Genomic DNA, 24,921 nt, shown 5'->3' on the forward strand with positions numbered 1-24,921 from the left:
TGAGTTCCAGGACAGCCAGGACTACACAGAGAAACCCTGTCTCGAAAAAAACCAAACCAAACAAAAACAAAAACAAAAAAATACTGGACGATAGGGGGTAGGAGATGACTCAGCAATTAAGAACATTGACTGTTCTTCCAGAGGTCCTGAGTTCAAGTCCCAGCAACCACATGGTGGCTCACAACCATCTACAATGGGGTTCGATGGCCTTTTCTGATGTGGCTGAAGAGAGCGATAGTGTGTACTGACAGTCCAGCCCTACTTATCTGTGGTCCTGAGCAGGTGGCAGCTGGCCAGCGCAGATGGCTGGGAAGGGAGATCTAGGTCGAGGAAATGTCAACTCAGGACATGGAGGTGGAAGTGCCTGGGCCTACAGGTACACTATGAGAAGGGACACAAACCAGGCCAGGCAGAGACAGACACAGAAGGCCCCGGAAGTGGATGGCTTGGGCCAGGAAGTGGATGGTTAAGAATGAGGAACCAGAGGGCAGCCAAAAGGACAGTTGGGTGGCAGATGCCAGTTAAAGCGAGCAGGAAAAGGTCCAGGAAGAAAGAGATGAGGGATCCTGGCCTCGAGGGGGGGGTGTGAGTGAGGAAGGGGTGAATCCCAGTAAGATGGCCCCACCTGCCAGGCTGGGGGTGTGGGAACATCACCTCAGGAGACGGCAGCTCCTCGGGGTTCTGGGAGTCCAGGGCCTGTGTCACCAGCATGTCTCCCAGGATGCTTCTAAGGTGGCGAGCCATGACAGCCTGCTGTTCCAGCCCGCAGTGGTTCTCAATGGATAGGATTACAGGATATGGGGACGACTGTTGGGATGGGGGGACAGGTAACAGCTCAGAATCCACCCTCTGCTGGTCCCTCTCCTACACATGGTGGTCAGCTCTTTCGAGGCAGGCAGGCAAAAAGGTAGAGGTGTGAAAACCCACCCCAAGGGACCAAGTCTGTAAGACACGGGGCACACTGGCACCAGGATGGGCATGGAAGTGCCGGTGGTCAGAGCTCAGTCTCAGGAAGAGGTGGACTGTTAGGAGACTGGGGGCAGCTACTTATAAATATGCTCCTTCAGGGTTAATGGAATTATCCGTGCCAAGGTGATGTGGCAGATGCTGTCGCTAGTGAGGCTGGCTACCCTGATAACTGCAAAGCATATGAGGTGTCCACTCAGCAGTTGGGACTAAGTTGCCCCCCCCCCAAGCCCCAAGATTTTACTTCTGGAAATTGGTTGATGTCAGCTCATTTGTTAGCCATGAGGATGGGTGGACTCAGCTCAGCTTTATTTTACCTCCTGGTCTGATATTCTCACAGCACTTGATGAATGAACGCTCTGGGAAGGGCATCGGGCTATGGGACCACTAGGAAGGACTTGGGGGCTGGGCATGAGGTCCCAGGGACTTACCGTGAAAGCGTGGTCACGCACAGCCTGGATCACATCTCGAAAGAGGATCTTGGAGGTGAACGTGTGGCCATGGTAGATGACAGGTTCCCCTCCTGGTCCCTCCCAGCAGTCAAGTTCCACACAGCGGCATCCCTGGGCAAAGGCCCTACAATCGACAGGCAGACAGATAGGGAAACTGGGTGTGCCACAGAGCAGGCCAGTGAAACCCAGGGTAGAACTCCATGATCTCTCTCTCTCTCTCTCTCTCTCTCTCTCTCTCTCTCTCTCTCTCTCTCACACACACACACACACACACACACACACACACACTGTACCTAATGTAAGCCTCCGTGCTGCTGGTCCCTCCGATCTGAGAGTCCGTCAGGTAGGTATTGTGAGAGGACGAGATAAAGTAGTGGGCGAGGGGCTGACCCATGTCCTGGAACACACACGTGTGGGCCACGTTCAGGGCGGCCCCCTCAGGCGACAACAGATACATCATGAAGCCATCCAGAGTCATCAATTCGTGCTGCTTGGCTACAGGGAAGAGGAGGAGAGGGTGGGGCTACCTGGGAGGAGGGACACGTGTCCAGGGTCAATCAGCACCCACGGCTCACTTAGAACAGCTAGGTGGCCGACTGACTGCATGCACCACGCCTCCTAATCTTCCACAGAACCCCGAGGGGCAGACACGTTGTACGTGTATACCTAGAAGAGGAGAGGGAACCAGCCTGGAACAGTCAGTGACGGCAGAACTTCCTGGCTGGAGATCCAGAGCTTCCTGGAATCAAGACTAAACTGTAGTTACTCACCTGTCTCGTTGAGCTCATAAGTCTGGATAAGCTGCTGGGCACAGGCCAGGGTGGCACCATCCTCGCCCTGGTCTTCCAGGAACTCCAGCAGCTCGGAGGCACTCAGCACCCGGTCCTCACCGGAGTACCGGCGGAAGGTCTCCTCCAGCTCAGGCCGCTTCAGCAGCCTCCGTAGGAACGCCTCTATCTCGGCCCCCTCCAGTCGCTCGTTGTTGGAATGGTCACACTCCTGGAGAATAGGGAGGTGGAACTCAGAGGAGGGAACTGAACTGACATACTCCAGGACCCTGACAACTGGAAAAGCAGCAACTCTTGTTTCGCAAGACTCCAGTTCCTTGAGCACACACCCCTGTGAACTGCAGGGATAGTCTTGAAGCCTCTCGGGGTCCTCAACTGTCCCAGGGATCAAGATCAGGATGTGGGACAAAATGGTGGCCTTGGGAGGCAGGACTTATGCCACAGTAGCGCTCCCTATATACTTACTATCCTCATGAGATACCCAGTCAGTGAGCAAAAGTGAATGAAATAAGCTCTCAGAGTAGCCAGGTGGGCCTGAACACAGGCACGCGACTCCCTTGTTTCTTCAGGGCCCAGGCTGGTCACACTTGGCATCTGCACATGGCTCTGCCATGTCCCTCAATCAATGTACTGATGGAGTCACCTGTGCACCCCAGAGCTCCCACACACGCACAAGAGGTGGTGTAGGGGCTGGTCCTTCACTGTGGAGAATTATGCACACTTGTGCACTCCAGTGTGTCTGCCTGTGCTCCCTCGTGCAAGCCAGCCACCCAGTCGCATGTACAAGTGGTGCCCTGTAGCCCGGGAGACGTGAAAATGACTCTGCTGCTCAAGATGGCTCTGAAGGTGTCACACTATCTCTGGGCTCTGCTTAAGGGTATCATATAAAGTTCTGGTCCCATGGCTCCGGGGAATGGGAAAGAGTTTGTATTTGTTTGAAGATAGGGTTTTACTTGGTAGCCTCTTCAGGCCTGGAACTTGCTAGATGAGGCTGGCCTCAAAGTCACAGAACTCTGCCTGCCTCTGCCTCCAGAGGGATTAAAGGTGTGCGCCACCACACCTGGCTGGAAAAAACCCAACCAGGCTCAGGTGTTGCCTTTCTGTAGGGAGCAGTGGCTGCATACCAAAAAAAAAAAAAATCTGGATTCGTATAGCTAGGCCTGATGGATGGTGCCTATCAGAAATCCCAGCTATTCCCCAGCTATTCTGGAAGCTGAGGCAGGAGGATCTCAAATTCAAGGGCAACCTGGACTACCTAGTAAGATCCTATCTAAAAATAGCAACAACAACAACAACAAAATACAGATAGAGCTAATGCTTCAGACGCTGAGAAAGGGCGGATCAGAGCAGGGCCGGGGGCGGAGCTCACCTTGAAGAGGCGGTAAGCATACATGTCGTTCATGTCCACGTTCACCATCCTCAGTAGGCTCTTGATCTCCTTGAAGCTCATCTTACTGTCTTGGTCGGAGTCGGCCCGGTGCAGATAGGAATGGATCCAGGTGTGTGTGCTCAGGAAATAAACCAGCAATAGACTAGGCCCTTTGGTCTACACTAACAGGTTGTCAGTACCTGGTGGCGGTTAAGGGCGACTTTGGGATTAGGGACTGTACTTTTCTCTTAGCCTGGGGGCTCCTAGAGCACAAAGGCAATATCTTCACAGAGTTCATCTCCCCAAATTAGGAGGGCCTCCCTTTTTCCTCCCTGGAGTGGGAACAGTGCTTCTGCTTAGAGGCTCAGGCCAGGCCAGGGTGAACTTCCACCCCCATTTCAGAACATCAGGAACTGTCTAAAGCCTGGAGCTCTCCAAGAACAGGTCCCCCCTCCCAGCCAGGCAGGATATTGGTCTAGGCGCTCCCGCTGGCTCATGGCATCTAGGCGTGCCCGCAGCTTGGTCAGTCCTCGCACCCAGCGCTGTGCCTCCTCCGCAGTGGGTGCTGCCAGGTCCAGGTTCTTGCGGCGGCCCTTGAAGGCGATGGTGAGGCAGCACGCAGGCGCGAAGGCGCCCCCGAAGCGCCGCAGGCCCTCCGACTGATGACCCTCACGGACAGCCTCGATGTGCTGCACGAAGACTGTGATCAAGGCAGGGTCAGAAGTCAGCCGAGGCGCCCTCTGATGTCCCCACTGCCCATTCCCGCGCCAACCCCGACCCACACTCACAGATGTGCTTAGAAGCCGCGCGGCGGATGCGCCGCTCAAACCACACGCTCAGGCCGTCCTCCTGCAGCCGGTACAGCCGCTCCTTGTGCCACGTGCGTGAGCGGATCTTGAGGAGCCGGGAGCCCCGCAGCATGGCTTGGACATCCTCATCCTCCGTCAGGCCTGCAGGAAAACATGGGGCGTTGGGCTGGCTGTACAGGGTAGCATCCCTGTCCATTGTCCCCCAGCTGGTGAAGGATATTGGGGGGGGGTCCTCTGCGTGCTTCTCCACAACCAGCGCTTCCCTTCCCCTGCACGCTATCATTTTAACAAGCCACATCACCTCTGTCACCAGCTTGAAGTTTGGAGCCCCTTGCTGGCTAACCAGCAGGAGGCCCTCTGCTCGCAGTTGCATACTGTGGTTTCCTCAGTTCCCAAACACAGGGCCCGGATCTCAAATCACACTGCGGATTACTCTTTCCTCCAGCCGCCTCCACCAAAACCTCAAGACCTCAAGGGCTGATGAGATGGCTCAGTGATTAAAATGCTTGCCCTGCAAGTCTGGCAACCTAAGTTCTATTCCTGAGACACCCCTCTCCTACACCTACCTACACACACACACACACACACACACACACACACACACACACAGGATAAGAGTAGAGAACCAACTCCAGCCACAGCCACATGCATATGCAAATATGTAAATACAACCCTAAAACTTCGTTAAAGCCTCCAAGCTCAGAATTGGCCACCAACAACCTTTTCCTTGGTGTGAAACTTTCAGCCATCAGGAAAGTAGTCACACTGTTATCTAACCTAAATTTTACTGCAACCTGAGCTTCTTGCCTCTGCCTTCCCAAAGCCACTGCAGGAGCAGCCGGAGCCACTTGGCCCTCCGGAGCATCAGGTCAAGGGCTCCAGAAGTCCCATGTGGCCCGTCTCCAGGCTCCTGGGCCACTGCATTGCAGGACCCTTCTCCAGGGTCCATATTTTTCCTCCTGCTTTCTTCAAAAACCCTAGGTAGTGGAAGTTAAGGGGAGAGCAGGATTCACATTGAAGGCTCTTCAGTTCCAACCCTGTCACCTCCCAGGTACATGACCCTGGTGGCACTAGCCTGAGACTGCGCTAAGCCAGTTTTCCAGCTGACAAATAGACATGAATACTTGCTGCACAATCCAACACTCCCGGGTTACTAGAGCCTGCCCTGCCTCGGAGGGTTTAGATCACACCAGCTCAAAGACCAGAGCCTGCGCTGGCCAGTTCTGCTGGAACCCACTCAGAGACATCTCCACAAGGGAAGACACCAAAGGGTTACCGCCAGAGGGCACAGGGGGAGAGGAGGGAACCAGGCTCACTGGAGAGCCCACGCCCTTCAGACAGGGGACAGCCAGGAGTGGGGAAGGGCCCAGAGCCAGGAATCTGCATCTGGATGGGAAGTGACCACATTTTTTAAATACTGGCAACTAAATCAAATAGAAAAAGCAAAAAGCCCAAACCACAGTGGGGCAAATGACACTGCTCGCTTCCACCCTGTTTTTTCTTTTCTTTTTTCTTTCTTTCTTTCTTTCTTTCTTTCTTTCTTTCTTTCCTTCCTTCCTTCCTTCCTTCCTTCCTTCCTTCCTTCCTTCCTTCCTTCCTTCCTTCCTTCCTTCCTTCTTGAGTCAGGGTTTCACTATGTAGCACTATGACTATGTATGGAACTCACCATGTAGACCAGGCTGGCCTTGAACTCACAGATATATCCACCTGCCTCTGCCTCTGAAGTGCTGGAATTAAAGGTATGCGCCACCACCACTGCAAACCCTGAGCCATCTCTTTGGCTGCAAGTCCTCCCCGCCCCACCCCATCCCCGATTCTTTTTTTCTTTGAGACATGGTCTGCTTTGTAGTCCAGGCTGTCTAGGTAGCCCAAGATGGCCTCAAATTATGTCAATCTTCCTGTCTCAGCCTCTGGAGTGCTGGTATTACAGGTGTGAGCTGCCACCCCCACCCCCACCCACCCCCTTCTCTCAGGAAACTCCAATGCTGGATTCCTCTTATGACTGCAAGGCTCCTACTTGCCTAACTGCAAACTCTGACCTGAGTCTGTCTGCCCCTCCTCTCTCTCTCTCTCTCTCTCTCTCTCTCTCTCTCTCTCTCTCTCTCTCTCTCTTTCCTTGTCTCCTTCTTTGTAGTGATAGTCCTCTCCTGCTTCTCTTTCTCTTCTCTCTTGTAGCTGAGTTCAAGGACAAACTCAGCTACCACCTCCTCCAGGAAGCCTTCCCTGATTTGTCCTCACCAAGGAGCATTCACCCTCTTTGACCAACCACACCTTCTCCTTTTTAAAAAAAACTGGGCCTGGTGGCTCACCCCAGCAATCTCAGGACTCAGGAGGCCGAGGCAAGAAGAAGGCTTAAGCTCAAGACCCGCTTGGGCTAGAGTTCTAGGCTGGCCTGAGCTATAGAATGAGACTCTGTTTTAAACAGAAATAAAAGGAGCTACACAGGGCTCAGTGGTTAAGAACATTGACTGCTCTTCCAGAGGTCTCTAGTTCAATTCCCAGCACCCACATGGTGGCTCACAACCATCTGTAATGGGATCTGATGCCCTCTTCTGGTGTGTCTTAAGCAAGTGTACTTACATAAAACAAACAAATAAATCTTAAAAAAAAAAAAAAAAAAGGAGCTACAAAGAATGCCCGATGGTGAAGAGCTCCTGCTGATCTCCTGGGACACCTGATTTGGTTCCCAGCACCCACTGGGGGCAATTCCAGGCTCATAAAACTCCAGCTCCCAAGGATCTGAGGAACTCACACCACCCACACACACATGCACGCTCGCGTGTGCACACACACACACACACACACACACACACACCAAATAAAATCAATCGTAAAAATCATAAAAACAAACAAGGGGCGGGCATGGTGGTGCACGCCTTTAATCTCAGCACTTGGGAAGCCAGAAGCAGGTCAATCTCTGTAAATCTGAGGCCATGTCTGGTCCACATGTCAAATTCTAAACTAGCTGTAATTGCATAGCAAGACCTTGATTTGTTTGTTTGTTTTAAAGATTTATCTATTTATTACATGTAAGTACACTGTAGCTGTCTTCAGACACTCCAGAAGAGGGCGTCAGATCTCACTAAGGATGGTTGTGAGCCACCATGTGATTGCTGGAATTTGAATTCAGGACCTCTGGAAGAGCAGTTGGTGTTCTTAACCGCTGAGCCATCTCTTCGGCCTTTGTTTTTCTTTAACAACAGAGGAGGAAGAGGAATAAAAACAAAAAAGAAGCTGGGCAGTGGTGGTGCAGTTGGGAGGCAGAGGCAGGCAGATTTCTGAGTTGAAGGCCAGCCTGGTCTACAGAGTGAGTTCCAGGACAGCCAGGGCTACATAGAGAAACCCTGTCTCAGAAAACAAAACAAAACAACAAACAACCAAACAAAAAAAAAAAGGAAAAAAGAAAAAAAAAAGATGTGTCCCAAACCTGTAAACCCCCAAATTCCAGCAGCACTTGGGGAGTTCAGACAGAAGGTATGTGAGTTCAAGAAAACCAACCGTCTAAAGAAACAAAAAGCCATCAAGCCCTGGGAGATACTCAGCCATAAGAGAATTTGTGGCTCCGGCTTGATGACCTGACCTCCAATTTCCAGAACCCACATCAAAGCCATCTGTGGCTGCGCACACCTGTAATCTCAGGGCCACGGGGCCACGGAGGTGGCCGGAGAAAGATTGCTGGGCTTGCTGGCCAGCAGCCAGGCTCCAGGTTCTGAGAGATAACCTGTCTTGGGGAGATAAGGCCAAGAGAGATTGAGCAGGACCCTTGCCTCTGGCATTTGAGCATGCATCGCAGGTGTGTGCACGTGAGCACACACACATGCAGGCACACACGCATGCACCATCACCACCCAAACAACCACAAAACAACATGCTGAATCGAATCTCAGGAGACCTTAATAAACCCAGGCTTAGAATGAAGTCTTCTCTACCTCCCAGAGCCTGGCTCCAGGTAATATTTTCGGGAAGACTCTGGAGCCCAAGCAGATGGACCGGCTGAATGCTTTGCATTCTCTCTCTCCCGCAGCCCTTCCCAGTCTTTCCTGAGTCCAGAGCTGGAGCTGATGATGCCTTGGGCTCTGGGTTCTCAGCCCTAGCTGTGTATCGGGTTCTCCCGGGGTCAGAGCAGGCGTGAGCTGGCACTTGGGCATCTGTATTTATTTTTTTTTAAAGAGTTACGTATTTATTTTAAGTATGAGCACTGTAGCTGTCTTCAGACACACAGGAAGAAGGCATCAGTTCCCATTACAGATGGTTGTGAGCCACCATATGGTTGCTGGGAATTGAACTCAGGACCTCTGGAAGAGCAGTCAGTGCTCTTAACCACTGAGCCATCTTTCCAGCCCGCATCTGTATTTTAAAATTGTACTTTATGGCTTTTTGGGCAGAGGGCATGGTTGTATCTGCAGAAGTGCTTATGCTAATCAGCCAGCCCCACTGCTCTGACCTTGGCTCTGCGTCCTCAACACTGGGATCGTAGTTAGGTGCCACCACACCTAACTGTTGATGTGGATTGCAGACACTGAACTCTGGACCTCAGGCTTATACAGTAAGCGCTTTCCTGACTGAACTGTGTCCTCAGCCCCCAAATTTACCTTACAGCTTAAGGGTGATCGTGCCTGAAAATCAGTGTCTCCGGGGCAGGCTACTCCTGCCCTCCCTTAGGTATCTGTGGTTTCCCTGGGATAGAGGACTGTGGCCTTCAGTTTCAGTTCCCCTTCGTGCCCCTGATGAGGACAGGGGCTGACATGCTGTTTCCATATAGCTAGGCTCAGGGATCACCCTTCCTCCAACCCCTTCCTATCATATTTATTCAGGCTCTCTGAATTATCTGACCCAGAGAAACAACAGGGACAGCGGCAGGGCATGCAGGGGCACTGATGGCGCCACCGGGCCTGGGACCAAAGCTAGCTGGGTTCACCCTTCCTTCACCCCAGCAGCCTGGCAAGGCCCCTCAGCTGAGGTCACCTCCCCTAACTGGGCCAGTCCTCTGATGCCAAGCCCAGGGGGGGTGAGGAGGGGGCTGGGGCGTGACTAAGCCCGGAAATGGAGGTGAGTCACAGCGGGCCTGCTTTGTCCCCAGCCTTCGGCAAACAGGCCACTGAGATTGAGCCTGGCAGTCGTAAAACCTGATGATGGCTTCCACTGAAGCAGCTTTCCACAGTGACAGGGCCTCCTACTCCAGTCCTCGCCCCTGGGATCAATCGCAAGAGTCTGTGGAGACGGAAAAGCGATCCACCCAAGTGTCACAGGTTTCCAACCACTCTTACACCATAACCACACACCTATAGAAAAGCCAACCAGAGCCATGTGAAAAAAAAAAAGTCACACCAGAAACCTCAGCAGCTGAGAGGGTTAAGGCAGGAGGATTGCTGAGTTCGAGGGAGCCTAAGCTGTAGACTGAGACCTTATCTCACCCCCAAAGGACCCTCTCCCAACCAAGAGGGGTTAAAAAAGAAAAAGTCAAACGGAGTCCATAATGAGAGTGTATAACCAAGCTGCGCCAGGGGCTGGGGCCCAAGTGGGCACTCTCTTTTTTTTTTTTTTTTTTTTTTTTTTTTTTTTCGAGACAGGGTTTCTCTGTTTAGCCCTGGCTGTCCTGGTACTCACTCTGTAGACCAGGCTGGCCTCGAACTCAGAAATCCGCCTGCCTCTGCCTCCCTAGTGTTGGGATTAAAGGCCTGCGCCACCACTCCCGGCTTCAAGTAGGCACTCTTAAGCCATGAGCAGGGTCATCAAAAGCAAGGGGCAAGGCCAGCAGGAGGCCCAGACCTAAGGCTCTCCACCAGACCACCAGGAAATAGATGTTAAATCCAGCCAGGCCCAGCCCCACAGGTGTCTCATAAATTACAAGCCCTAAATAGGCTCACACCTCCAGCATCCTACTGTGACTGTGGGTTTTCAACCTGACCCTGGGCTGGGCCCACAACTGTTCTCAACTGTGTGGGAGGGGCACTGCTCATTAAATAACAATAGGGAGGAAATGGAAGGTGGAGAGCCAGAGGTGGGAACTACCCAAGCATCCAACCTAGATGACCTGAGAATAGAAGCATGGCACAGAGACAAAGGAAAGCGGCTGCGCCATGGCGGTGCCTACCTGGACCGCCATCTTTCAGCAGGCTGAAACGGGAGATTATGGAGAGTTAAAGGGCCAACCTGGGCTAAATATCAAAACTATCTCTCTAGTGATAATGATGATGAAAGCAAAATCTGTGCCACCTGGCACACACCGCGCCAAGGGCCGTGAAACCTGATGGTCAGTGACAGAAACTGGGTCCCCAAGTGATACAGATCTTGTGACTGAACGGATTCGAGACCCGCAGAACTGGCCGCTTCACAAGCCTCGAAGACAGAAAGCAGATCACTGGAAGGGGAAACTAATAGTTACAGTGTGTGTGTGTGTGTGTGTGTGTGGTGTGTGTGTGTGGTGTGTGTATGTGTGTGTGTGGTGTGTGTGTGTGTGGCAAAGGGGGACTGGGGGAGCTACAGAAAGCCTTGGCACTAGGTAATGATGACATGCCCAGGCCTTCATGCATAAAAATTGTATGCCACTGGGTTATATTTCCAGGCCTAGAACAATCAATTTTATCACACACATACACACCCACTCACATGTTTTTGAAACAAGATGTCTGTCTAGACACAGACTAACCCTAAACTCACAATTCTCCTGCCTCAGCTCCCCAGTGTTGTGATTATAGAAATGAGCTACCTGGCTGAGTCCCAATTATTAAAATTTTAATAATATACAAAAAATTACTGTAGCCTTTTCCACCACCAAACAGAAACTCACATACACTGGCCAGCCTCAAACTTGCAGCGCTCCTCCAGTGTCGGCCTCTAAGGGCTGCGGCTGCAGGGATGTGCACCCCTGGCTAGGCCGTATGCTAAGTAGCTGAATTATACAGAACATGAATTATCTCAATAAACCTGCTGAGGTGGAGGCACAGGGCAGCTAACCTGGTGGTGGAGGGGGACTGAACTGGGAGCTAAGGTGGGGGTTGTCTAAGCCGGAACAGGTGCCATGGAAGAACCAGTAAAAATGCACGGTGCTCAGTTAGGAAGGGCTCCCAGATCCTAGCACTGCTGAAAACAGTGTGGATACCCAAGGCAGGGGCTGGTGTAGACTGGCAGAGATGGGCTGTAAGGTTCTGAGCATTTAACAGAGGGGTATGTACAAAGTACGTGTGAATATAATGGGGGCGGTGTGTACTTCTGTGTTTGTCTAGACCCGTGGGTTGGACAGGAGGAAGCAGGTCAGCATGGGGAGGTAGCGCGCGCATGCGCGCGCGTGTGTGTGTGTGTGTGTGTGTGTGTGTGTGTGTGTGTGTGTGTGTGTGTATACCATCACACACACTGCACTATCAGTCAGGAAAAGCACCCGGGGCTCTGTCAGGAATGTGAGACATGCAGGAGCAGGGCAGTCAACTGCTCCTGCCAAAGTGTGTGTGTGAGGGGGGGTGGGAGCCAGCAGCATTTCCTCGTGGCTGAGTTTATGAAGTGCTGGAAAAGACACACAATAGCCATGTTTGCAATGACCTTCCTGCCCCAATCCCTAGCCCCATTGTCCCAGGTACCAAGGATGCCCAGCTCCTTGTCCCAGCTGACCATTACACACAGAAGCCAGAGAGGGAGGGAGTGCTCAGTACTTTCCAGAACATTCCTGGGAAGATGAAGAAAAGCAGGAAGGGGAGGCGGGGTTTGCCCCCAGAGGCCTGTAGACCGGGGAGTTGTGGGTGTGGTACCTTCTGGGCTTGGCTGGGTCAGAACAGGCACGCACGGGGTCAAGGGATGGTGAGGTGGGGAGACTCCAGGCGGCCCTGCCCTCCCTACCGTCCAGTCAAGGCACCTGCTAGGTCTAAGATCTCAGAAAGCTCCCCTCAGGCCTTCTCCACCCCAGGCCAGCTTGACTCACCCAGAAGGGGACATCCTGCACAAGCCATTGGGAAAGCCTCCTCACCCGGGCGCGCTTGTCGGAGGACTAAGAAAACACAGATGACGGGAAACAGACAGCGTCTACTCAGCACTCTGCCCGCCTAGAGGATTAGGGGGTCTGGGTGGAGCCTAAGCTCGCAGGCTCAGACAGGCAGGGCAGAATGGGATGCTGGGACTCCTTTACATGCGAATTTAAGATAAACAACAAACACCTCTCTAATGTAAGTCTACCCCACGGGGCTCCGGATGCTCTTCAGCGCCTGTCCAGCCGTGGGTTCCGTCCTCTGACACCCCCCACCCGAAGTCTATATAACCATGGATATGTAATTTACATACGTTTCTAGAGATAGATACATATGTACGTCCAAGATTCTTTTTTTTTTTTTTTTTTTTTTGTCTACGTGACATTTAAATTTAGCATCCTATATTTCATTGGCAGCCCAGGGAGACACCCCCGGGAAACAGCAGGTCCTTTCCTGATGAGAGTCTCCTTCATCCCTGCATTTAGAGCCTAGACTCGGGGACCACAGCCAGCACCAGGATTCAAATCTCTCCATCACTTCTAGCTTTTTGGTTTGCTTTGCTTTGAGACAGAGCCTTGATGGATACATAGACTTTTCTGGCCTAGAACTCAATCTGTTCACCAGGCTGGCCTCTCCAGCTCTCCAGGGCTGAGATTCCAGGCACGGGCCACCACAGCCAGCTCACTTCCAGCCTTGAGCCCTCTCTGGGCCCGTTACCTCATGGTAAAATGACACTTGGTCACTGTGACTGTGAGCTCGGAATGGGATGATACACAGAGCACACGGCACGATGCTATGAAGGTGTCAGCACTCACTAACTGTGGCAACAAAGTGTGCCCTTGGAACCTTGATTGTGATGGCAGGCAGCCAGGGTCCCTTAATGGCTTTATCCTGTCACATTCTGTCTCTCTGTTACTGAGGAGGGCACATGCCCCAGGGATGGCTGAGGAACAAGTAGGGTGAGGTCTAAGGTAAGCCCAGTGGGCAGGAGTGCTCAGGGTATTATAATTCCCTGAAGAGCTGGCCTGGCCCACCCCCAAACCACCCCCCCCCAAGCTGCAGATGGCTCCCACTCCTCCCCTCCCCTGTCCTTGGCCTGGTTCCCCCTACTGTGGCTCCACAGGCCTTTTCCTCCCTGGGGCTCCTCTGAGATACTCCCTGCTCCAGTTCCTTGACCTGAAATAGGATCTGTTTTCTCTTAGCCTGAGCGGGGTGGTGAGGGTCATCTCGGGAGGGACAGCATCTGCGGTGGGGATGGAGGCTACGTGGGTGACAGGCCTAGGCCTCAGCCATCTTGGGTTTGCTTCTGCTTTATCCCGGGGGCTCAGCACTGTTTGAGGAGGTGGCATTCCCTACACACTCTGTGTGGTCACTCAGCAGTCACTCAGCCACTGGTAGGGAGGGCATGATGACAGATGACATGCTGATATGTGCATAGTTCCAGGATGAGCTCCCCAGAGCTCCCGTGCAGCCTCGCTCAGCTGACACACACTCAGTTGGGCGCTCCCGTAATTATGTGTCCACAAGTCTCTTCTTATTACACTGTGTACCTCTAGGGCAAGCCTCAGTTGTCCTGCTTGGTGGCCTCAGCCCCTGGCCTAGTGCTGTGGCCGCTGACGGGGCTCAGCAAATGGCCAAAGGTGTGGGAAAGCTTCCTCTTTGTGCCCAGCCACATCCACGACCCCCAGGGGCCAATGGCTCAGGCTGCTTCTCCCGAGAGCCCTGTCCTGCCTCCGTGGCAGATCATCTTACACAGCCAACCCCACTAGTGCCACCTCTAGCCAGAGACAGCCGACTTCATATTAGACAGCCACCACCCTGTCTCCTCCTCTCATCTGTGCATCCTTCTCTCCTTCACCGCGCTCACCTGAACCCCAATACCTCTTCATGAGCCACTCCCTGCCGCCTTTCCACCTTATTTGACCACTGTATTATCCATCCGCTGCTCTAGCTCAGCCAGTGGACTTTCTGGGACCCTGACCACCATCTAAACTACAGAGGGACCCTAAGGTGTCTGTCTACCTCTCTCCTCTCCACACGAGCTTCCGTCCAGCTCTGGGGTTCAGCGGGGTCCTCTCTGCCTCCCCAGCATCACATCACAGTCCACTCCTCTCTCCCTGTCTGTTTCCCTCAAGGTCTGTCTTCGGACAGCAGTACTGAGTTGTTTAGCTCTCTTTGGACAGGACCCTGTTTGCCGGGTTTGTTGTTGTATGGTAGGTAAATATTGACTTCTTGAATGACTGCATGGGAGAAAGATGAAGATCTGCCCCAGGCCATAGTGCTCACAGTGAGGCCATCCAATACATTCCGGTGGAATGAGGAAGAGGAGGGCACAGCTGAGAGGGAAGCGGAGGCTGGCATCTGGGACCCCTGAGTTCTGTCACCAGGTTGACGGTACCGAGAAACGACTTCAGTTTCCTTCACTTTACGGTTTATAAAAGGCTTTCACTGATGCCCCCGTTCAAGCCCAGGGAAGTCCCATTTTGCCGAGACTCTGAGTGTGTCAGTTGGGATGGCACACAGTCTGAGTGGGCCCGACTAGATTCTTGGATGCCTGAGTCAGTTTCCTCCTTTGTGAAATGGGGTTCAGGACACCTACCTCAGGAAGGTGAGCTTAGCACCACACCTGCAAACCACAGCGGTAGTGGGCTGACTCTAGGGCTCCTTGGGGACTAGTGACTTCCCTCACCTCTGAAGTAGGAAGCTGGACTGTTTCACATCATTGCCCCGGGTCATGCCAGGGCTTTGTTACTGCTGGCAGAGAGGACCTGAAGGTTACAGGGCTGGCTTGGGTGGCTAGAATCTCCCAGAGGCCATCTTTAAACAGCTCCTCAGGATCAAGAGCAGCAGGTGCTGTAAGAGGCCCACAGACCCCAAGTAGCACTCGGGAGGTGAATGTACCCTAAGTTTTTTATTTTTATTTTTATTTTTATTTTTTTTTGATTTTCAAGACAGGGTTTCTCTGTGTAGCCCTGGCTCTCCTGGAACTCACTCTGTAGACCAGNCTGGCCTCGAACTCAGAGATCCACCTGCCTCTGCCTTCCAAGTGCCGGGATTAAAGGTATGTGCCACCACTGCCTGGCTTTGTTTTTTTTGGAACACAGTCTCGTATATCCCAGACTGGGATATACATACACATATACACACATACATACATACATACATACATACATACATTTATATATGCGTGTGCACGCGCACGCGCACACACACACACACACACACACACACGCACACATTTTACTTTGTAGCAGAGAATGACCTTGAACTTCTGATCCTCCTACTAACACCTCACCAGTGCTGGGAGATTAACAACAGTAAGTTGTTGTGATTCTGGGGATCTGACCCAGAGCTAAGAGCTCTACAGATTGAGCTACATCCCCAACCTAACTCCAAGCTTTATCTTTCAGTTCATTCTCCTCACTCTCCAGCAATCCTATCCATGCCCCTAATCCAAATTCTCACTCCAGCACGGCCCCGCGAGCGCCTCCCGGTGAGAATGCACGGCGCGGGGAGGAGGGGCATCCAAGCCTTCTAAATCAGCCTGGATGTCTGATGACCCCAGGTGTGAACCCCAACTGGAACAGTGCTGGTGCTCCTAGTCAGATCCTCCCCGATTCCAAGCACCCTGGGAAACCAGTTGGCCCGTACTCCCCGCTCCGTCCAGGTTGTCCGTAGAGACAGCGTGCGCCCACCCGGACCCATCCTTGTGTGTCACTGACCCATCTTCTTCAGTGCCCGTAGCCCAGGCCTTTTGGTGCTGCTGTCCGACGACGCGGGCGAGGGCGGGAACGCGAGGGGCGCTGCGACCTGGGCGGATACCCGGGATTCCTCCGGCGAGCGGCGGCTCCTTCTCCAGCTACCGCACAGCATGGTCTCGAAGGGCCCAGGGCCAGGCCCGGGATCTGTGCGTGAGAACCGGGCAACGGGTACACAGCTCGCGACGCGATCCCGAGCTAAGAAACTTAGCGGCGCCCTAAGAGTCAGGAGGAGGAGACCTCGGGAGGAGGGAGAGAGGGAGGGACGAGGTGGAGGTGGGCGGAGCGAGGCCGAACATAGGCGGTGCGAGGCGCCTGCGGGACCCCAGGCCTGGAGCTGTGCGCCCTGGTGTCTACGCGTTCGCCACTGCTAGTGAGTCGGTCTTTCCATTTCCTCAGAGGTCCCCGGATCTCCTTACTACCAGTGGCCAGAGTCCCTGTTGAAGGGAATTGAATATCCCGGAGGGATAGGATTGTCCTCCGGAGCAGACACTTTTTTTCTGGGAACTCTGACGCGTTATTACTCAGGACCCTAGTCCATGCACCTTAGCCGGATCCCTTAGGGAGCCAAACAAGGGACAGATCTATAGGAGACCGTCCCGGGCCACAGGGTCCCGGTACGGGGGAAGCCCATAGAGTTCTAGAGTAGAGCTGCGCAGGAATGGGGACGAGAGGCTCGGGCAGTGACGTCATGAATTAATCTCCGGGCTCGGGACCAATAGTCAGTCCTCTAAGGTGGGCGTCTTGCGACTAACCTATCTGAAGACTACGATGAGACTAAGTTTAGAGTTTCAGAAGCTTAAGAAACTTGGTACCCCAGAGCGACACTCCATCCTTGGTCAAGGGATCTGCACAACTCTGTCAAGGTGTTGATGACGTCAGCCCATGGAAAACCTCCTTGTACGGGTGCCGGTGTAGGGTTAGAAGTACTTGTGAATGCGAAAGGGTGGAGTGTGCATGTGGCTTTCAAGTACGAGCTTTGGATAGGGGCAGCGAGCTGGTGGTATATTGTCTCTTGGCCGCGACCTGAATTCAGCCAGGCTTCCCACGCTAAAAGTAGCGACTCTCGGGTCCTAGAATCTCCATCTACTTGCCCCGCTGTATTCTGTTCTCATTTATCTAAGTCCCGGAAATTCTTCACACTAGCTTAAGGCCCCATCACCACTGCGATCTTGAATTTTCTTATTATTTGTCAAACCTTCGCCTCTACTCGATCTCTTGATTCCTTCCAGGAATGTTCTTTTTTTTGTTATTTTTCTGGGTCACTCTTTTCACTCTTACTTTTTCCAAAACTCAGCTCCAGTGTCCTTTCTGCGGAACGCCGGGCTCCTTGACTCTCCTTTATTGCCAGCGTAGAAGTGTTCCAAGAGCTAAGTCGAGGTGCCTCGGACAGGCGGAGCCCGCGTCAATCGACCCACTCCCGTGAGTTTCCACCAGGGGGCGCGAGGACTCCGCGACCATCAGTGTGTCCACCGGGAGGCGCTGCAGCCCGCCTCGGGCTGTCGCGCAGTGCGGAGTGCCACCCATAAATTAGCCCCGCCTGGCTGGGCGAGGCAGGATAGAATTATTTGCATAATCTTGAAAGAGCCTTCCTGACTGGTTAGGGTATAAAAGACCAGTACGAAACGGTGACTCTGGTTGGCTTTTCTCCTAGCTTTGTGTCCCGCCCTATCCCTGCCCCTCTGGAACAAGAGGTCAATCGGAAGCCACTGGTGAGTGATGAGAAGAGGACCCTGGTGTCCAGGCAGTGGGCGCCTAGGGGTGAGTGAGAGGCCGGGTCGCGGGGAGCCAGGGTGGAAGGCTGTTCGTCCCATCCTGACTCCTCCTCGCTCGCTGATTCGCCCGTTCAGGAATTGGAATTGGGTGTCTAGAGAGGTGCATCCGGGGACGTACGTGGCTCTGAGACCCTTGCCACCTGCCTTCCCTCTCCCACTCATGGCCAAGCTGGTGGCCCTCGCCACCCTGGCCTCATTGGCGCTGCCTTGAGGTAGGAGAAGGAGTCTTCTCAGCTCAACTTCTGGCCTCCTGGGGTAGTGATCAGTGCTTAGGAACTAAGTTTGTCCCTCTGGGAACTGGACCAGTGGTTTAGGATGCCACCGTGGACCATGAAGTCTGGTCACATTGACACTCACTCTTCCAGAGTCGCTTCAAAGTAGGGCTCCAGAGCCTAGAGCATCATGGGCACCGAGAAGGAAGAGCCCGACTGCCAAAAACAGTTCCAGGCAGCAGTCAGCGTCATTCAGAACCTGCCTAAGAATGGTGAGACTGTACAGATCAGCATTTTAGGGTTCACGATGGTTGGGCTCCGACCCCCGAGATGAAACTGGGCCTGTACCCTGCAAATGTTGACAGACAAGTTCCTCCCTAGGCTGTGGTGGGCTCCCCTCTGCTTCCTGTCTTAGATGCTATGAGTGAGATCCGGGGCCACCTTTGCCCTTCCAAGGTGCAGCCTCCACCCTTTTGGACCTGGGGCTGATGAGGTACCCTCCCCTTCCTAACCCTCTGCTCAGGCTCTTACCGCCCCTCCTATGAAGAGATGCTGCGATTCTACAGCTACTACAAGCAGGCTACCATGGGGCCCTGCCTGGTCCCCCGGCCTGGGTTCTGGGACCCCATTGGACGTTACAAGTGGTGAGCTCCCCTCCTGCAGGGTACAAATGCCTCAGCTGTCACCCAGACTTCTCACCGGCCTCTGCCTCCTAGGGATGCCTGGAACAGACTGGGCAAGATGAGCAGGGAGGAAGCCATGTCTGCCTACATCTCTGAGATGAAGCTGGTGGCACAGAAGGTAGTGAGGGCTGTGGTGCTGTGTCCCTAGGGGTGGCTTGTCCCTCAGTCTTCCAGGAATATGCTTCCATGTTTTCTATCCATTGATATCTTTTTTTTGGAAATCCCTTTTCTGTTGCTCTTTCTCCCCATTTCTGTCTGATCCTGACTGATACGAGGTGGAAGTGTAAGGAGGCAGTTCGGGGAGAAGCTGGAGTGGGGGTTTGTGGGTGGTAATGGGTGGGACCAGCCTGCTCCATTAGAACCCCTTCCTGCACAGGTGATCGACACAGTGCCCCTGGGTGAGGTGGCAGAGGATATGTTTGGTTATTTCGAGCCCCTGTACCAGGTGATCCCTGACATGCCGAGGCCCCCAGAAACCTTCTTGAGAAGGGTCACAGGTCAGATCTCCGGAATGGGAGCCCTGCTAATACAGAGTGAACTGTGTCTCGGGTCTAGGCTGTTGGGTGGTTGTCAGCTGCGGGGCAGCAGGAGTCAAGAGCTGTAGGTGTGGTTTCTGTGAGGACCTCAGTCGGTGCCCCTGTTATCAGCCAGTATGCATGACTAATGGGGACAAGGGACTTGCTCTCACTGGAAGATGCCCGCCTCTTCCCTGCCCCACCTTTGAGTTTGAGTGCTGTGTCTTGACAGGTTGGAAAGAGCCGGTGGTGCATAGAGAGGATCAGGCTGCTCCAGAGCCCTCTTCTTTCCCCAGGGAGCCAGTGCCTCCAAGTCCAGGTTTGCTGCTAAGTGGGAGGGATACAGGGTCATACCTCGACTGGGAAGGGGCACTTACGGGGGAGAAGGAGCCAGATGCCACGCTGTCCCCTTCATATTGCATGCCCAGGGACACTGAGACTTCCTGTGCTCTCAGAGGCCAAGGGGAAGCTCTGAGACTCTCTGCAGGGTCTCATATCTTGGGTCCATCGTACCTGTTATGGAAGAACTCTGGGACCCCTGAGGAAGGACTTGGTATTCGGTAGCCCACTCTGCCCCCTCCTCCCAAAGGCAGGGACCCCCAGCCCCAGTGCGGCTGTCCTTCCTACAAGCCTTCCTTTTCCCTTTCCAGAGTCCCGGCCACCCAGAGACCTGGACCTGGAGGTTTTCTGTGACTCTGTGGAACAGCTAGAGCCAGAGTTGGTGAGACTGCCTGTCTTGTCTCCTGTTCCTGCTGAGCCCGAGTTGTCCCACCTCCCCCCTGGGACCTGGGACTCCTCCGCTCAGCAGGTTTGGGTGGAGCAGAAGGAAGCAGCTGGCAGAGCGCTGACCACCCGGAGCAGCCCTGAGTTCCCCAGTGAGAATGGTGAGAGCTTCCTACCCTGACCTTGATCTTGGGACCCTATGCCTTCCCTGGGCTCCCGGTCAGGACAAAGGGCTACCCAGCAGCCGAACGCCTGCCTAGGTGAGCAAAATCCCAGTGCTGGCTCTTCCTGAGATTGCTGGCCTCTGCACCCTCAGCGAAGTCGGGGGACTTGTAGACGGGTGTACGGCACTGGGAAGTTGCCCTTTCTCTCTGCCTGCCACTTGGAATTCTCAGAGGAAGACAATGAGTTCTGTTTGCCTGTGCTTGTCTAGAACTTACTGTGTGCTAAATCTCCGAAGGGGTACTTTCCTAACTAGTTCCTCTGAGCAGATCAGGTGTGAGGAAGACATTAGGAGCTGAGGCAAGGCCCAGAGAGATGAATGGTTTGCCTAGAGTCACACAGCCACCCAGTGGCCACATTCCAACGGCTGCTTACACTGTCCTGTGACAGGCCTGCTAAAGGCCCCAGTGCGGGGCGGGAACCGGGCATTCCTAGCTTCTCTGGAGCTGCCCCAGATTGTGCAACTTGACTCCTGAGTCCTTTCCCTGTGTGTCTGTGCTCCCGCAGAGGGGTCGGGAGGCGGCCTGGTAGGCCCCCAGGAGTTGGACACATGGCTGGTGGGGACAGTCCGGGCCATGCAGGAAAGCATGAGGGATGTTCACAGGAGGCTACAGAGCCTGGAGAGCAAGCCCCAGCCACTCGAGCAGGTGAGTCCCTCCTTCATGTCAAGACTGGAGCAGATTACCTCAGAAGTCTACTCTTGGTTCCTCAGCTGCTTTGGGTTTGGGCCCCGTGACTCCCAACTGCTTTGTGCAGAGACAAGTGAGACCTCTATTTTAACTAATTAATTAATTAATTAATTAATTTTTCCAAGACAGGGTTTCTCTGTGTAGCCTTGGCTGGCCTGGAGCTCCCATTGTAGACCAGGTTGGCTTTGAACTCAGAGATCCTCCTGCCTCTGCCCCCAAAGTGCTGGGTGGGGTTAAAGCCACCCAGTGGGAGTGTGGGAAGGGCATGCTAGGAGTGGAGGACCAATCCCTGATTACCCACTCTGCCTGGCCGTCTACCGGCTTGCTACTGATTTCCTGATGTTCTCTCCCCCCCCACACACCTCCCTTCATTCCCCCCCCCTCCCGCCATGTGGCCTACAGGCTTGGCTTTTGTCTATTTGCTTATGGCTCCCAAGCGCTGGGATTTTAGGTGTCCACCACCACGCCTGGCTTTGTTTCCCTCTCACAGAAGGGGAAACAGAGGTGTGAGAATTTAGCTTACCAGAGGGCACGCTACATGGAAGAACTTTACTGAACTGCTTTTGTGGTGCCCCGTACCCAGTGGTCTCCTCAAATGGGCTCTCTTGCTCTCTCAATGATGGCTAAACAGCCAGGGACGGAGCACAGGTGGCCCCAAGTCTGCTGGTGCCCACCCTAGAGAGAAGCCTGGTGTGGTTATACCAGGGATGGGCCTAGTTGTTCTATTTGGGAATCTCTAGTGTGACTCTTTAACCCAATGTGTATGGTAGATCTGAGCCCTGGTGACAAGGATTTCAACACTGCCACCTTTCACCTCAGAGCATTCTTCAACACCCCCTCTTACCTTTTACCCACTTGAAATGCAAAGGATTCCCTACCCCCACCCCCACCCCCACCCCCACCCCCATCCCCTAATCAAGAAAGGATAGTTAGCCCCATTTTTCTGTCTGAGACAAGGTCTTACTAAATTGCCCATTTGAAATTATAATCTGTTTTATAGATTATAAAATATCTGGGCTTGGGCTGGGGTTATAGCTCAGCAATAGGGCATTTCCCTAGGAAGCGTAGGGCTCTTGATTCAATCTCTGACACCACCAAAAGGGGGTGGAGGGGAAGGAGTTTAAACCCAGCATTACTAAGTAACTGAAATTGCAGGCCAGTGACATCAGTCCTGGCTAAAATAGGAGGCAGGGTGGGGTGTGTGTGTGTGTGTGTATGTGTGTGTGTGTACATATGCATGCATGCACACACACATGTGGAAGTCACAGGACAATTGTGTTTCTCCTTCTGACACATGAGTTCTTGAGATTAAAACTTGGGGCACCAAGCTTGGCTGTAAGTACCCTATCTTGCAGACGCATCTCACAGATTTTAGGCATTTTTAAGAAGATTGTTAACAGCATACTATAATCCTAATACTCTGGACACATGATATTTGAGGCTAGTCTAAGCTACATTGTGAGTCCCAGGCTAGCCAAAAAAAACCCAAAAAAACAAAACAACAACAACAACAAAAAAACCCAACTAAATTGTAAGCATTATAATGCTTATATTTACATTCCACTCCGAATGCATTTTATTACATTTAATATCATCACATATGCAACTCAGTTTCAGATTTTCCTAGTTGTCGTGGGACTGCCTTTTCTAGCTGTTGTTATCCAGTCTGGGGTCACACTGTCCCTAGCTCACCATCACTATTGCTGCTGTTGGCTGTGCTGGGAGGCAGATGTCAAACACAGGACATCTGGCTCTTCATCTAACTTCTCCCTCAGCCTGAATTAGTTCGGCATGGGAACATGTAGAATGTCCCACCTTTTGGGGTCTAATCAGGTATGACTGTTTCATACCCAGGTATACATTCTGGGCCGGGTTCCATTAGAGGCCAGCTATGGTAGCTTACTCTTGTGTTTGTTTTTAGTATTTTCTTTATTTATCTGGACTTTTTTTGTTTTGTTTTGTTTTGTTTTGTTTTTTTCGAGACAGGGTTTCTCTGTATAGCCCTGGCTGTCCTGGAACTCACTTGGTAGACCAGGCTGGCCTCGAACTCAGAAATCCGCCTGCCTCTGCCTCCCGAGTGCTGGGATTAAAGGCCTGCGCCACCAGGCCCGGCTATCTGGACTTTTTTATTTAATGTGTATGGGTGTTTGGCCTGCGTGTGTGCATGCAAACCACTTACATGCTTGGTGTCTGGTGCCCTCAGAAGTCAGTTCCCCTGGGATCAAAGACAGTTGTGAGCTGCCACATTGAGACCCAGGTCCTCTGCAAGAGCAGCAAGTGCTCGGAGGTGAGCCGTCTAGCCAGCCCTTGGGGCTTTGTTTTGCCTTTGTTTGTTTGAGACAGGGTCACGTTGTGTAGCTCTGGCTAGCCTGGAACTTGCCGCGTAGACCAGGCTTGGACTTACGGGGTTTGCCATGTTTCTACCTCCTTCCCTTTGCTACTTAGTGTAGTTTATACTTGTAATCCCAGTACTTGGGAGGCTGAGACAGGAGGTTTGCTGGGAGTTCCCAGGCTAGCTGAGCTACAAAGTAAGACCCTGTCTTAATAAAATAAAAATAAAAACAGAACTCCAGAGGCTGGAAAGATGGATCAGCTATTAAGAATGCTTCCTATTCATCCAGAGGCCCCAGGTTCACTTCCTGGCCCCCATGTCAGACAGCTCAGAAATGCCTGGAACTTCAGCTCCAGAGAATCAGACCTTGACAGGCATCTACACAGATCACACATACACACCACACATCACACATCACACACACGCTCACACACGCACGTGCACACACATACACACACGCACGCACGCATAAATAAAGCCGATATTGTTTTACAAAGAGACAACAACAAACCACATCAGAGTGATGTCAGAGTGATGTTTATAATATTGGGACACTCAGGGGACAGGTGGCATCTGGCCTTCGACCTCTAGTGAGTGTACTGCAGACCTGGATGCAAGGGTGACAGTATGGCCCCAACTCTATGAAACCAGGGAATGTCATTCATCAACTGAGCCATAAGGTGTATGGCAATGACTTATTACAGTGGCCTGGACAGTGATTTAGTGAAAGCAAACTCTGTTGGTTTTTCTCTGTATAGCTCTGGCTGTCCTGGAACTCACTTTGTAGACCAGGCTGGCCTCGAACTCAGAAATCCGTCTCTGCCTCCCGAGTGCTGGGATTAAAGGCGTGCGCCACCACACCCAGCTACTCTGTCGGTTTTTAAATTCTTTTTGGGACAGGGTCCTGGTTTTTAAATTCTTTTTGGGACAGGGTCCTGATCCGTATGCCAGACTCTAGCCTTGGAATTAACCTGTAACCCTTCTACCTCAGTCTCCACCATGGCAACTTCTTTACCTTTTATTGTTTTTTTGTTTTTGTTTTTTTTTTTTTTGCTTTTTTGGTTGTTTTTTTACAGTGCCGGCAAGGCATCGACAAGCTAGGTGCTCCATCTCTGAGCTGCATCCCTAGCCTGCTTATTTATTTAAGATGTATTTATGTCTATGCGTCCCCTGGGATTGGAGTTATGGGTGTCTGGGATTACCATGTAGGTGCTGGGACTATCACAAAGCTCTACTACACTTGCCGGGCGGTGGTGGCGCACGCCTTTAATACCAGCACTTGGGAGGCAGAGGCAGAAGGATTTCTGAGTTCAAGGCCAGTCTGGTCTACAGAGTGAGTTCCAGGACAGCCAGAGCTACACAGAGAAACCCTGTCTCGAACCCCACCCCCACCCCTCCATGTTGTAGGGAGTGGAGTAGAAAGCCTCCTGGATGGTATCATTTCTAGTTGGTTGGTTTTGTTTTATTTGTTTGTTTGTTTGTTTTTATCATCACAGACTCCTAAATTTTAAAGATCCATCTATTTTTTTTTAATGTATATGAGTGCACTGTCACTGACACAGTGGAAGAGGGCATTGGGTACAACTACAGATGGTTGTGAGCCACCATGTGGTGGCTGGGAATTGAACTCAGAACCTCTGGAAGAACAGCCAGTACTCTCTTTTTTTTTTTTT

At 52.6% G+C, this 24,921-nt stretch overlaps 2 protein-coding genes across 17 annotated transcripts in view; one reads left to right on the forward strand and one right to left on the reverse strand.

Moving 5' to 3' along the window:
- Plcd3 (phospholipase C delta 3) overlaps positions 1 to 17,443 on the reverse strand; it is a 23,912-nt gene extending 6,469 nt beyond the window's left edge. The window contains exons 1-11 of one of the 6 annotated variants that reach the window (XM_029546208.1): positions 12,297 to 12,411; positions 10,479 to 10,501; positions 9,511 to 9,595; positions 8,012 to 8,109; positions 4,364 to 4,525; positions 4,047 to 4,275; positions 3,576 to 3,705; positions 2,189 to 2,417; positions 1,712 to 1,913; positions 1,398 to 1,542; positions 655 to 807 (exon numbers count right to left, since the gene is read on the reverse strand). In XM_029546208.1, the coding sequence (XP_029402068.1) occupies positions 655 to 807; positions 1,398 to 1,542; positions 1,712 to 1,913; positions 2,189 to 2,417; positions 3,576 to 3,705; positions 4,047 to 4,275; positions 4,364 to 4,496 (1,221 nt within the window). In that variant the 5' untranslated portion in view covers positions 4,497 to 4,525; positions 8,012 to 8,109; positions 9,511 to 9,595; positions 10,479 to 10,501; positions 12,297 to 12,411. Of the gene's footprint in view, positions 1 to 654; positions 808 to 1,397; positions 1,543 to 1,711; positions 1,914 to 2,188; positions 2,418 to 3,575; positions 3,706 to 4,046; positions 4,276 to 4,363; positions 4,526 to 8,011; positions 8,254 to 8,313; positions 8,395 to 9,510; positions 9,629 to 10,478; positions 10,502 to 12,296; positions 12,412 to 16,061 lie in introns of those variants that run through there. The other 5 variants (XM_029546209.1, XM_029546210.1, XM_029546207.1 and 2 more) reach the window with 5 other exon arrangements.
- The window catches only part of Acbd4 (acyl-CoA binding domain containing 4), a 10,872-nt gene continuing 2,203 nt past the window's right edge, over positions 16,253 to 24,921 (forward strand). For 2 of the 11 annotated variants that reach the window (XM_029546211.1, XM_029546219.1), the window contains exons 1-11: positions 16,388 to 16,470; positions 17,395 to 17,519; positions 17,752 to 17,858; positions 17,948 to 18,084; positions 18,238 to 18,356; positions 18,608 to 18,728; positions 18,801 to 18,885; positions 19,144 to 19,264; positions 19,515 to 19,601; positions 19,933 to 20,166; positions 20,735 to 20,874. In XM_029546211.1, the coding sequence (XP_029402071.1) occupies positions 18,275 to 18,356; positions 18,608 to 18,728; positions 18,801 to 18,885; positions 19,144 to 19,264; positions 19,515 to 19,601; positions 19,933 to 20,166; positions 20,735 to 20,874 (870 nt within the window). In that variant the 5' untranslated portion in view covers positions 16,388 to 16,470; positions 17,395 to 17,519; positions 17,752 to 17,858; positions 17,948 to 18,084; positions 18,238 to 18,274. Of the gene's footprint in view, positions 16,269 to 16,369; positions 16,471 to 16,934; positions 16,998 to 17,394; positions 17,859 to 17,947; positions 18,085 to 18,237; positions 18,357 to 18,607; positions 18,729 to 18,800; positions 18,886 to 19,143; positions 19,265 to 19,514; positions 19,602 to 19,932; positions 20,167 to 20,734; positions 20,875 to 24,921 lie in introns of those variants that run through there. The other 9 variants (XM_029546217.1, XM_029546220.1, XM_029546213.1 and 6 more) reach the window with 8 other exon arrangements.

This window comes from Mus pahari, chromosome 14 (assembly GCF_900095145.1).
Source record: "Mus pahari chromosome 14, PAHARI_EIJ_v1.1, whole genome shotgun sequence".
In the NCBI taxonomy this organism is placed as follows: Eukaryota; Metazoa; Chordata; class Mammalia; order Rodentia; family Muridae; genus Mus; species Mus pahari.